The 14,734-nt window shown below is 34.0% G+C and overlaps 1 protein-coding gene across 11 annotated transcripts in view; it reads left to right on the top strand.

Moving 5' to 3' along the window:
- Ppn (proteoglycan-like sulfated glycoprotein papilin) overlaps positions 1-14,734 on the top strand; it is a 160,911-nt gene that overhangs the window by 102,166 nt on the left and 44,011 nt on the right. For all 11 annotated transcript variants that reach the window (XM_076403051.1, XM_076403048.1, XM_076403046.1 and 8 more), the window contains exon 3: positions 12,062-12,298. In XM_076403051.1, the coding sequence (XP_076259166.1) occupies positions 12,062-12,298 (237 nt within the window). The remainder of the gene's footprint in view (positions 1-12,061; positions 12,299-14,734) is intronic.

Here is a 14,734-nt window from a genome sequence, read left to right as displayed (position 1 = left end):
TGTAGCACCAACGTTGATTCCAGGCCCTAATACAATTTACGAACCCATAAAACCAAGCGATTAAAAATCCCCCGTAAAGAAGAAGAAGGACGCTAAATAAATAAATCATTACGGATCTATAGCTTAATATGCAATTATTGAGAATCGATTTTTTATCGCGTTCATTTCCTTTCCTTTCCTCGGGACCCCACAGGAGGTAATCGATTTTTAATGCGTCCACAGAAGAAAAGAAATGGGTTTATTAAAACACAACGTATGATTAATATAATACCGTTTGTTATTATGTCATACCGATGCAGATTTAACCATCGAAATTCCGAACATTTTATTGCCACTTACAGTGATCGATTCCAATTATTGACGTATCTCTATCAACCTGACAAAAATGGAATTTCGATTATGTTTCATTTAGTATCGTTTAATGGCAGTATCATTAATTGACATTTATTGAGCAACACTTAATAAATTTTTTTGTTTATTAAGTTAAATCAGCTGTTACAGGTTTTTTTAATCCCAATACAATCTGGTCTTCTATATAGATCAATGATAAGCTTAACTTAATATGTAATACCTAAAGTAAGGTCTTTACTCATTAGTTGGTCTTATGTTCAAATAACATAACTACACAAAAGTTAACATATAAAACAACCTGCACAATAATCTATAACTATTTTCACTCACGAGGCATACTCTTGAGTTTTCTTACGATTGTCACTATTTATATTTCCGGAATTGGCGACACTGTTGTCATGTGAGTCCATCTGACGGTTCCAAAGTTTGACATTTTTGTCGTAATACGTATTCAGAACATTTTGTCGCACGGACGCTATTTGTTTATTTTATATTTAATTGAAAGTTTCGTCTCGGCAAAAAATGGAACTGAACCGTGAACATTTTCGTACGATGATTTTTTACGATTTTCGACGTGGATTATCACAAAAAGAGTGCATCAGTAAACTTTCTTTGACTTTTGGCTATGAAGCTCCATCAAAAACCACCGTGTATCGCTAGTTTAGTGAATTCAATCGTGGTCGTAGTTCGCTGTCCGACGAATTTCGTGAAGGTCATCCAAAATGATTAAGTAAGATCGTCATGTCATATCATGATCGTCATATTATGAGATTCAGGCATTCCTAAGTATTAGTTCCACCAGTATGTATGCGATTTTAAAAGAACACTTAGCTGTGCGAAAGTTATGTTCGCGTTGGATCCCACACAATTTGACAATCTCTCAAAAAAGGCTCGTGTCGATTGGTGCAAAGAAATGCTTAAGAAGTTCAATCGCCGTGCTTCGAAAGGTGTTTTTTTTTTTAAATTGTGACAGATGACGAATCATGGATATATTCGTATGAGCCCGAAAGTAAGCAGCAGTCGACTGTATGGATGTTCCAAGATAAACCAAATCCAACAAAGATTGTTCCCGCACGAAGCACTTCAAAGAAAATGGTGGCCTATTTCTTCGGGAAAACTGGTCATATTTCAACAGTGCCTCGAGAGGATCGTAGAACAGTAAATTTTGATTGGTACACAACCATTTGTTTGGCAGAAGTCTTCGATAAAATAAGGAAAAAAACAAGAGATGCCGTATTGTTCTATCATGACAATGTGAGCTCTAAAACAAGAGACTATTTGAGTATTCAATGACATTTTGTTCTCATCCGTGAGATCTCCGCAGGAGTTCCGCAAGATGCTCCACTAGCCGCTGCCCTGTTAAACCTTCACATGGCTGATTTCCCGCTTCACAAACATTCCCACACAGCATTTTATGCAGATGATACAAGCTTTCTTCACAACCTGTTACAGTCCTGACGCTATTCGCGACAGACTTCAAATCCAACTGAACCGGAGGATTGCGTGGTACAAATTCTGGCGGCTGCAGATAATCCCAAGCAAAACTCAAGCTATTCTGTTCCACCGCAAAAAGGAATTCCGCAATTATCGCCTCCAAATTGATCCTTATCCCCTGGCTCCAGAACTTATCATACGTCGGTCTCCAGTTTGACCGCAGGTTCCAGTGGTCAGCCCAAATCCAGCATGCTATCTGCAAAGGCAACGTCGTGTACAGTCTTCGCTTCCCATTCCTCTGCGGAAAAAGTAAACTCCTAATCCCCCAGAAAGCAACTCTGGATAAATTGCTAGTCCGTCCAGTCTGCCTCTATGAAGCACAAGTGTGGTACTGGTAGGTATCCGAGAAACATCTTGTATTACTCCAAGTGTTCCAATTCAAAATGTCCGCGCGTTACTCAATGCCCTATGGTTTTTGAGGAACGCGAATACCCATCCAGAATCGGGCATCCCGTTCGTGAAAAGCTTCACGAACATGCCCAGTATGAGGTTCTCCCTAGGCGCCTTACAACACGATAACAATCTGATCAAATCCTTACCCATCCATAAACCTCGGTAGACAACCAACTACGACAATCCCAGTCGTAACTCAGGGTCTCTGTCGCCCCGAAAACATAATTATCATGAACTCGAAACGACATCAGGAAAAGAACATTTGGTTCTAGCTGGTCATCTTGGAATAAGAAAAAAAACCAAGAGATAGGTTAAATAACGTTTTGATTATTTTTATTTAACCATTAGAACGATTATTGTGTACATATTTTATTTTAAATTGTTTTTTTTTGTGTTAAAAATCTAATTTTCATTATTTTTTAAATTTTTGTGAGTTCCTTATATATTTTTGAAGTCGGTTTATTTTATTACTTCAATTATTGACTTGGATATATAGTAAGTATTTCAACAGGTCCTCCTAGATATATACCTAGATTTAAAAGACATTTAAAATTTAAAAAGACAAATTGTACGTTAGTCAACTACGTAATAAATAAATATGAAAAGTAACTAATCTCACAGCTTCTTAAAAATGTGGAAATACTGTAATAAATGTCATAATTCTAGTGACTACAACTTTTGCTGCTAGAACAATCCTGTAATCCTCTAAGACATAATTTAGAAATAACTCCAGATCCAGTCAAAGTTTTGTGAAACGACACTGAGCAAGACTTCTCACGGATAAATAATGGTGGTCGATCTACACTTTGTTTATAATAATCTACTTTGTTTATTTTTTCGTTAGCGCAATAAGAATGGGAAAGAAGTGTTGTATTTTTCGCATGACAAAAAAGAGGCAAATATATTTCTTTCATAAATAAATATATACTTATTTTATTAGAATACTTTTATTTTTATATATTTTTCAGTTCATTGGCTTTGTGACATTGGATGTGTGTAATTCTCTTATGTTATGTATACGCGTACGATTATTGAGAAATACAAACAGTTTTTATTTCAAATATTAGCTGTATGATCTAATCTTTACAGATGTTTTTTTCGAACAGCTTAAATTTATGGTTAAATTAGAAATATTTTGCGGTTTTTTATGGTTTGATAAGTGGATGGAGGAGTTCTAAATGCTGAATGATGAACGTTAATTCGTCGATGACTTGTTTCGAACCGGCATGCGGATGTTGCCTGAAAGATGGCACATTGTTATAGAAAACATCATCTTATAGAGAATATTCTGGACTTATATTGTTGAAATATGTATTGAGCTCGAAAAAGAAACTGATTTCTCAGTATTCCGCATAGGACAATGGGTGATAATGTGACATGATTCCATTTCTTATTTCTCCTCCTTTTATAATAAAATCCCAGTTGCCAAACCCAAAAATTACTGAATATATTAAATTATTTAAAATATTATTAAGAATTTGATTGTCCTCTTCCGCCCTCTTCTTCGTTATAGCAATATTTTCGATGTCTTTAATTCATACGGCACAAAATATCCAAGCTTTTGGATAATTCCTATGTTCTTCAAACTATTGAAAATGATTTCTTGAACTACTCCCAACAATATCTTATTCTATTCTTCATATTTGTGTTATGATTTACAGGGATCATTATAGAATAATGCCTTTCATCTGCAATTTCTTTTTAAACCAGTATCTATATGTTGAAACCGATGAAACATGGTGACCATAAGCTTTATACAGCATTTGATGACCTTTTTTCTACAAATTGAAGTCACGATTTACTCGATACATATTCAGAAATGTTCAACGCACTGAACAAATTCTAGTTTCAGACTTGGATGAAATGACACGTACTGAAAGTGAAGTGAAAAGTCAATGAGGCTTCAACATGAAATCGATTACGTAGTATTATCCGATTACGATTAGTATCCGAAGCGATTTAATAAAAAAATTTAATTTAATAAAAATTAAATGGTCATCGCGGTTTTCTATCTCCAGTTCATTCACTTTTTTAGAATACATTATCGAAGTGCTGTAAAATAAATGAATTAAGAACCATAAAACCACAATGCAAATGTTATCTCTTAACAAAATGATATCTCATATCTCCGAATTATATTACCAAAATTAAATTATGTAACAACTATTTTGCTGTTCATAAATGAACATCTGATTCTACTTTATAGAACTCCATTGTATTCATTTTCATGAAATAATACTATATTTAAATTATCAATATTATCAATATGTTTGGATTGCAAATAATGTCCCCATTGATGTATAGTGGTCGATGGCATTTTTCTCAAATTCTCACAGGGTTTTCTCGCCCATTTCGAGTTTCTAAAGAAAATGTATATAAAACACACAATTAACTAATTAGAACAGCCCAACTATCTCAGTTATTTGTAAATTTTAAGTAAACAAAGCATGCCCTCATAGTTAACTCATACAGTGGTTAACCACTAGCGTGGTTTAAACCGCACGTTGAGTACTAATTAATTTACTAGTTATATTCTAAGAGTCAATTTAATTTTCGGTATAAAAGTCTTTTTTCGATATTTTTAAATCTCCTTTTGCCAACTAGTGATTTATCTGGACTGGACCTACAGTTTAACGTGTATTAAGCCTACCGACTCGTGAGTGACCAACTTAGAAATCATCCCAGCAGACATCCGGTCTTACCCAGCCGGGTTCCTGGCGCGACTGGCATCATTTTCCTTGTCGGGTTTTGGACTCTTGCCTAGGGCAATCACAAATATAAATTTACGACTATGCCCCACCAGGACTCGAACCCGCCACTAATAGTAGGTGGACCGTCCTGTCGCCTTTGCCACTGGCTGGTTGATAATTTGACCTGACTATAGGAATTTATAATAAATAACATTACAGTTTTTACGCGAAACTATTTGTTATTATAACAAAATAGATAATAAAGGAGAAACTATCGGAGACAGAATGGAAGATCTCGTTTATATTCTAAAATAAAACTTCTTCCACTTTTTGTCGATATATCATACAAAGTTTTAGCATATGAATGGACTGTTTTAAGTACAGTTATTCGCACGTATTCAAACATGTGATGCATCAAAATAAAATAACAAATTTAATATTCATACGTAAATATAGAGTCGACCTGCAGCTATCCGAGAATAACGATAATCTTTTATAGGCTGCAAGAAAGAAACGGGTGTACTAACGAGAACAGTTGTAATATTATAATGTCTTTTGCCATTGGCATTCTATACAATGTGCCTATATCGAGGCGGTTTCAGGCTAACTTGCTTTTGTTGTGTGATTTTATCTACAACGTATCTGTATTGCTGTTTTAACCACTAATATAATATTAAATGTTTTCCGTGGAAGTATGTTATTCATTTTTCAAGTAGCTTATTTATTACTTTTTTGTATTCTGAATATGATACTTTTTGATGGCTTGGTTGTTCAACAGTGTTCGGTCCGTTTTTAACCCCCTTCGAAAAAGGAAGAGGTTCTATGTTCGGCTGTATATTTTTTAATGTATGTTCGCCGATTTCTCTGTAAATTGTGGGCTGATTTTTAAAATTCAAAAAATACAAAAATAATAGTATAATTTTGTGACATATACAAAAATATAAAATTATCAACAAAACAAATTTAAATTAATATAACTGTTTGGGTTCGGCACCGACATCCGAAGTCATAAGTTGATAATAGTTAAAATAATATTGTAAATAGATAAATATATTTTGGTAGGTATTAATCTAAATTGTGTGTATACAGTAGAATATAAAATACGTGTAGTAGATAGGTTAAATCGGGTTTTTGTTTATTTTTATTTAGTGATTACAACGATTTTTTGTACATATTTTATTTTAAAATGTTTTTTTTTTGTGTTAAATAATTAAGTGTGATTATTTTTTAATCTTTAGTAAGTTCCTTATTTATTTTTTGAAGTCGGTTCAATTTTTTGGTTAAAAATATTTTATACTCTATCTGGTTGGTATCCAAATCTTCTAAGAATATATGCACACGTGTAAAATTAAACCCCTCATATAACCCATAACATATTTTTCCATATCATTTGAAATTTTGATTGATTTAGAAACAAAAATAAGTTAAAGTAAATGTAAAAGTTAATGTCTTAATTTGATCGACGATATTATTTACCTTTATATTTCTTTAATGAAGCGTCTTAAACTTAAAGGTGGTAAAAATAGTAAATACATACAATACACCAAAATAGTCTTTATAAAATAAATTACCTTATGCTGAAGCCACATTAGCTGAGTCCCTTCTTATAACATCCATTCACATATCGCTTTTTTCTGCGTTAGAACGAAAACAAACAAATTGTCTATGTTTCTAACTATGTATTGTTTATTGCGTTGAACAACCAGGCACCATCGATACACACTATTAATTACATCAATTATAACATAAAATTATTTAAAGAATATATTTGTAACTCTTGTAACAAACTATCTATTGCGAGGACATACATCCGCTCTGCGACAAAACTTTAGCACACTACATATTTTTTATTACATCTCTTAATGGTTCCTTAATCTTCTCTAGATCTATTTACTATATCTGCTATTTGTGACACATTCAATTTTTGTTATTTTTTTATATTATAGATAATATTAACCCGTATTTCATCTGTACTGTAAGTTATTTTTTGAATTTTTTGAACATGTAATATCTTGAAATATGTATGGTTCTTTAATCTTTTCTAGATCTATATACTATATTTGTGACACATTAAATTTTTGTTTTCTTTTTATATATAATCGATAATATTAACCTGTGTTCCACCTGTACTGTAGGTTTTTTTAATATTTTAAAAATGTAATATCTTGAAATATGTACAGCATCCACGAAACAAAAACATGTATTAATCGCTTCCTGGACAACTGCATACTGTTTGTGTGCTATAGTTTTATAAACAGTAACTGTCTCTTAAACAGGTTAAATGAATATTCCCCGGCCTACCATAGTAAAACACATTTTTTTAGCAAAATTAGAATTTTTTATTCAAAATAGTTCCCTTCAATGGTGATACACTGATTATAGCGACCCTCCAACCTTTCGATACCATTTTTGTAATACGATTTATCCTTTGCTTCAAAATAGGCCACAGTTTCACCTCTTCATTCGACGAACATTTCTTCCCAGCGAGCATTCTTTTGAGATCTGAGAACATGAAATAGTCCCTGGGGGCAGATTTGGAGAATGCGATAGATGAGGAGGAAATTGGAGGCCCAACTCATGAATTTTTGCCATCGCTTTCACCGACTTGTGACACGGTGCATTGTCTTGGTGAAGCAGTACTGTCTTTTTCTTTAAATGCGGCCGCTTTTCGGCGATTTTGTCCTTCAAACGGTCCAATAACGCTATGTAATAGTCGCTGTTGATGGTCCTTCCTATTTCAAAGTAGTCAATAAAAATTATTCCATGCGCATCTCAAAATACAGACGCCATAACCTTACCAGCCGACCGTTGCATTTTCCCACGCTATGGAGCGAGTTGGTCGTGTGAAGTCCACTCGGATGACTGTCTATTAGGCTTCGGAGTGAAATGATGGAGTCGTGCTTCATCCATTGTCAAGTATTGACGCAAAAACTCGGGTTTATTACGCTTGATCATCTTCAAACCCGGCTCCTAATCATCAACTCGTCGTTGTTATTGGTCAAAAGTGAGCTCGCGCGGCACCCACTTTGCAGAGAGCTTTCTCATACCCAAATATTCGTGAATGATATGTACACGATCAGTTCACATCTTTAGAGTGTCTGCTATTTCATTCAATTTCAACTTATGGTCATTCAAAGTCATTTTGTGGATTATTTAAATGTTTTCGTCGGTAGCAACCTCTTTTGAGTGTCCATTGCGTTCACCGTCTTCGGTGTTCATTTCACCATATCTCTAAACTTAGCATACCAATCCTTGATATTTGATTTTCCTGGAGCAGTGTCCGGGAATTCGGCATCAAGCCAAGTTTTTGCTTCAACTGTATTTTTTTCCATCAAAAAGCAATATTTTATCAACACGCGAAATTCCTTTTTATCCATTTTTTTCACATTAACAAAAATTGCTTCACTCAAAATGCTATAGTTCAAAAACTAATGATCCGACAGCTATCAAATTTATACACTCATCTTTTGAATGTTAAGGCTAACTAAAAAACATATGGATTTAATTCTAATAGCGCCATCTATGTGTCAGGCCGAGGACTTTTCAATTAACCTATTTACATGAGCACCAGTAGTAACTGTATTTAATCATAGAACCTAAAAGCTAAAAATTGAAAAATATCTGGTGTGCTAAAGTTCTGTCGAGGAGACAAAAGTATTAAAGTAATGTATCAGTTCTTGTCAGTTGTAATCAAGCAAATTGTTCATTGCAAGGGAACAAATGTTACATACGTATTTGGAATATTTTGACGCAGATTTAAAATTTAATTGTTTCAAACATCAATTTTTCATTCAAATATTTTCTTTTCATGTACAGTAAATGGACAAAAATATCGTTGAGTATTTTTTAATACCTCTTGCGGAAATGCTCGTGCGGACGCAGATATTCCTGCTTTTTTTGCGAACGAACTGTGTGAGAAGGAAGACCACGAGTTTTTACACTAACTTCTTTAGAACAAAAAAAAACCTTCAGACACAATTTAAAATAGATCCGTTAGCAAAAGAACGGGGGTTCTATTAATAGCGATCGAAACTGTCTGTTAATTTTATCGTTGGCCATCTGGACTTCCTGTTGCCGATCTCTAATCAATCGGAATTCGACGCGAAATTCCATGTTCGCAACTAGGAAGGGTGGCAGAGTTTATATTTTTAACATTTCGGCGTGAGCCGGATTGTTCTGCGGTACCGCCAATGATGTCGCCACGCCCTCCGGCAATTGGACGATGATTAAGCACGCAGCCCTGACCACGGAGTAAGTTATGGTCTGCTGATTTTTGCTACCACAGCTTCGCGTTTCGGACGATCTATGCTCCCAAGATTGGGCGAGATAGTGATTGAAATTGTCACGTTAATTGAAAATTTAACTACCAGTCGATCGATCGTAGATAAATCGAATACAATCAGGCAGATACGGATTCGATTTCGATCGGGTTCCGTTAGAGGCGGCGTAAGATTTAATCTCAAAGCCGCCTAGACTTTAGATTAACACCACTAGTCCTGATATATTATAAGTTTATGCATATCTAGGTAAGATTAGAAAAACCGGATATACTAAATGTATGACTTCATTTTTACATATATCCCGTTCTGGCTTAAGTTTAGCCTTTTGTTTGGATGGAATAAGTTATTTCGACAATAAAACAAATGCTATATGATGGTCAGAATAACGTCCAATTAGTGTTTAATTTATTATTGTTAATTTATTAGTGAAATATGTTTAAAAGGTGTAGGTTTGTTTTCAAACCCCGGACGTAAATTATAAATTATATTTAATAAAACAATATAAAATAATCTAACATCTTAAATAAATAAAAAACAGAAAGGAGAATAAATGATATAACAACTACTTACTCAATAAATGGTAATATAAATATAGCAAATAAGCGTGCGAAATCTCGATGTGGAGATGGTCCGGTAATAGTTCTGAGAACATAATGAAAACCTACCAGAACAACCTATTTTCAATGACAAGGGTGAAATTAATAAACTTGAAATATAACAGGGATCGGTAATATTACGATAAATACATCTAATGTCAGGTAATATTGAAATATAAAGGCACTGACACTTAAAATAATGGCAGCAAAACGTACGGCTAATTAATTATGCTGGTGGATCATAATACTGATAAATACATATATCTACAAATACTGTATAGATGGTGTGGAGAGTGTTGATAATCTCAATAAAAGACGATGGCAATGGTTAGCAAAAACATTGATGAACAATCAATATAAAACAGACAATAACGGTGAATGATAGCAATGCACACGATACAAAGGGAAAGTAACACATTACGTACCTGTTTGTACCGTAGCACTAACAATAATGGACGTGCAATGAGATCAAGAAAAGTAGACGTACGAAATCCTGGCATTAGAGTCAGTAGTACTCCCTAGGGTGAAACTAAATTTATTTAATATATAAATAAGTAAATAAACAAATCAATAAATAAATAACTCTGTTGTTATTGTGCACTCATTTCTCCTAACTCCGACTATGATGAACATGCAATGTGTACAAGGGGAAAATCCAGAGGCAAACACCATAGATACGCTGTCACCAAGAGCCAGCAGAAACCACACTTGTTCACGTTTATGTATGCTTCAGATATAATTTTAATCTGTGCTTGGATGAAGTATGACATGTGCACAAATACGAAGAGAAAGTAACGCACGACGTACCAGCTTACGTCCTAACACTAACAATGATGGCGTGCAATGAGATCAAGAGAGGTAAGGCGCGAGATCCTGCCAATAATGTTAGTAGGCCTCGCTAGGATTAAGCTAAATTCTCAAATAATTAAATAAATAAACAACTCTGTTGCTATTGTGCGCTCACTTCGCCAGCTCCAGCTATGATGGACGTGCAATGCGTACAAGAGAGAAAGCCAAAGGCCACACGCTAGATACGCTGCTACCAAGAGAAACCATTCTTGTTGTCGTTTATGTAGGTTTCAAGTAATCATAACTACACATCAACTGTGGCCACTTTGGTGTTAGGTTCCGGGTTATAAAATAGTTATAAAATTATATTTACAGTTGCAACCAAAAATCTAATCTTTGATTTACTATAATATAGAAATAATGGCAAATATATGACGATTCGAAGAAATAATAAAATAGAGTAGAATAAAATAGGTAATGATAAATAGATATATAAGTAGAGGCAATGAATATAGAATAACAGATGGAATATGAAACCAATAACATTGTACCCAAATATCTGATTATTTTAGATAAAAAATATATGAAAACGTTGTATGTGTCTTTGAAATTTGAGGTTTTCCTTCGATTTCCCCCCATCCTTGCTTGGTTCCAATGGGAGCACCTCGGAAGTGCACCCTTACGAATAGAAATATAATTTTGAAAATCGGTCCATAATTGACGAAGAAATTGGCGAACATATATAAAATACAAAAACGCAGCGAACATAAGAACTCCCCCTTTTTTTAAGTCGGTTAATAATAAATAAAGCTCAATAAAGCCTTTTACAATTCAATTTCTATCAGGATGGTATTCATAATAATCTAAATCATTCTTGCATCTACACAAAAAAATTCATCAACGGTCTAGCCTTTTAGGAAGAGTTCATTGACATATACACAAACAGAAGAATTATATGTATAAAGAGAATAACGCCATCTAACAAATTACACCTATAGTTCCAATATTAATATTGTTACATATAAACATATTCATTAATTTTATTGCTGTTGGTGGTTATTATTTAATCCCCTTAGAAAAAAACTGCAAAATCACATATGTCTTATATACTTCATATTCATATGTTATTATCCCGGCTTAGCCCTCGTTGATATGCAACGAAAGGTAGCGATAATTGCACAATCTTTAATAACAAGACTATTTTCCAAGCCTTATACGACACTAGGTGATAATTACGGTTCGACAACTAACAGAGCACAACTAAAACAGCGTTTCTTTCGCATTTTACCTTTCTCTGATTGATCTTGATTATACTCGTCGAGTATATACAGGCACATTTTTTAGTTTTAGTCTTGAGACGCACAAACACCGTCTAATCAGCATCTCGGCCTCTCTCCAAAATAAAAACGTGATAAACTAATTTAGATGAAAAAGACAAATTACCATAGACATGTTCTTTTTGTTACAGAAAATTCGCCATTACAAGGATCGTTTTAGAAGACAGCAGGGAGCGCATCTGTATTTACCGGGGAGTTTCGTAACATCGGGAGGTGAAGGTGAAGAGGCCGGACCGTGGTCGGAGTGGTCAGAACCAAGTCCGTGTTCTCGAACTTGCGGCGGTGGTGTGAGCACTCAGTATAGACATTGCCAGGAGGGTTATACTTGCCACGGCCCGTCCAAGAGGCACTTCTCTTGTAACACGCAGGTAGGTTTTTATTTAAAATATTGTTTACACAATATTTGCTAAAGTAAATATTAATAAAGTGTTTGTTTTGGTACTTTTTAAATTACATCTTATTTGCTGTTATGAGGCAAAATTTTGGATAACTTTGTAAATTAATTTGATCTCGAGGTCATCGTGCATCCCCTTACTTGCATCGGTAATTAATCGTAGAACTTCGTTGTTTTTACAGCGTTGGGTTACTAGTTGTTTTAATATTTTAGTGCAACCCCATATTTGCACCCAATAATCTCTTTAATTTTAGGTCAAATTGAGATTATCTTAACGTAACCAGTAGTGTTTTTTTTAACATGATGTGTTTTGATAAATGTTGATATATTTAAGGTTGAGTATAGGATAAACCTTGTGATATTCAAAAAACCTTGAACACAATGAATTAATTGTAAGACGAAAACACAAATTTAAATCTCAAAGAATTTTCAGAGAACTTAGCAGTTGCTTATTCAACCGTTGTCAGATGTTTACTTGCGATGAGAAAAATCTAACTACAGAAAAAATGGCTACAACACGAATTATCTGAAAACGCCATTTCTAACTATCATTATGGTTTCGTTGCTTGCCAGGCAAAAAGGAAGAGTTTTCTGTAATGTATGGTAACCGCTGATGGCAAGTGACTCCTTTGTATCATCTATTATCAAGCTCAAAACTCATGGGTTAGTCTAGGAGTGACATAATATTCATTGCTATAAATCCTTGCCGTGTGTATGGTACCAGATATAGAATGAAACTGTTATTGTAGATGCCTACCGAAGTCAACAAAACAAATTAGACAACATATTGGTTCAAAACAGACTAGCAATAGCGAAGAACAAAAACAAAGCTTTCTTGAATAACAGTTTTCTACCATACGTTGCAGTAGTTGCGAAATATACACTGGTGTAGTTCTGATGGTGAAGTTCTGCTGCACTCAGCTAACTCACCAGACATAGCACCTCCTGATTACCACTTCATGTAAAAAAACGAATTTACCTAAAATATTGTAATAAAACCATAATACCATAAGCAAACATCTTTTATAGTTCTTGGATTAATATATGAATCAATTTTTTTTCCGATTGCTTTTGCAAACAGCTTATTTTCGTTGAGTGAGTTTCGCAGAGATCCTCGCTAGTGACAGTCTACGAAGGGTACTATCTCTGGTCTATATGGTAAATGCATCAAAAAATTCCCAAAAAAATATCGCTTTTTAATGGTTTATCAATGAATGGTGAACACCTCTGTTGTTGTTCAATTCAAACCATTTTATTTCAATTGACTACCCTAAAATCTTTTGTTCTCCACAGTAGGTCGAGAGAATTAATAGTCTGGCTGTCTGGACAAAATTAGGTCAAGGTGAACGATTCCATTCCAGTTCGGTCACATACATAGTTGACGGCTCACCATATCACGGTCTTTGACACTTCCTAGTATTGTACGTAATCCATTTTAAATCAGCAATTATATCACGTTTCAGGAATGGCTCGATCCCATTGTGGTCGGCAGTGCATCCCAGATGTTACTTCCATCTGAGCCAAACTTTCAAACGTGACTCATTTTACATATGAAAATTACGGAAACAAAAACAAGCAAACCGTCGAAACAATCCATGTTAATATTAACAATTGATGAACGCCACGAACTTTTCTCCAAACTCAATGTCTTAAAATTACTTAATTCTTAAACTTAAGTCTTAAGATATATTACTTTCTTTGTGTTTCGACTAGTGAATTATTTTTGAGGGGATTTGGGATTTCGAGGCTTGAATAAGGATTGTCTCGAGTTAAAATACTAAATCAAATCAACTGTCAATCAACAAATCAATCAAGCTACTAGACAACGTACAGTAAATTAAAGGATAGAAGAGAACCAAACCACCGAACTTGCAGAAAGTGTATATCAACTTTAGCTAAATTAGTCTAATTTAACTTTAATTTAAAAAGTCATGCTGATATTCAAAGGAAAAGTAGATGTAGACCCATATATAATTAAGGTACTATGTCTTTCTAATAAAAGATGTTATATTTATATTAAATTGCTCAAAAACTTTTGTAATATTCTACTTCTGTATGAAAAAATATTTAATACACGAAAAAACCCGCGGCGTGTTTTGCTTCGAAGACAATGAAAGCATCAAAAATATCCAATAACTTTGTATATTCAATTCTTCTATCTTGTTCATCACAACCATAAGAAAAAAGTGACAAAATTAACTTGTCAAAAGCAAGTTTCCATCTTATGGAAATCACACAGTGGAATAGAAGATATTCTATCTACAAATTTATTTCAGTCTTATCCTCCAATATTTCCTAAACTTTGTTTCTTCAGACTATTGATTGAAATCTAGCAAACATGGTCTGTTTCGACTAATAATTAAAATCATTTGAAAAATTGATATCATCCTTTAAGAGCAACGAACGACAA

Source organism: Rhynchophorus ferrugineus, unplaced genomic scaffold, assembly GCF_030347505.1.
Source record: "Rhynchophorus ferrugineus isolate W39M unplaced genomic scaffold, kcgeb_rfMv2 rfM4, whole genome shotgun sequence".
Taxonomy (NCBI): Eukaryota; Metazoa; Arthropoda; class Insecta; order Coleoptera; family Curculionidae; genus Rhynchophorus; species Rhynchophorus ferrugineus.
This window is presented reverse-complemented; position numbering and strand designations above follow the sequence as displayed.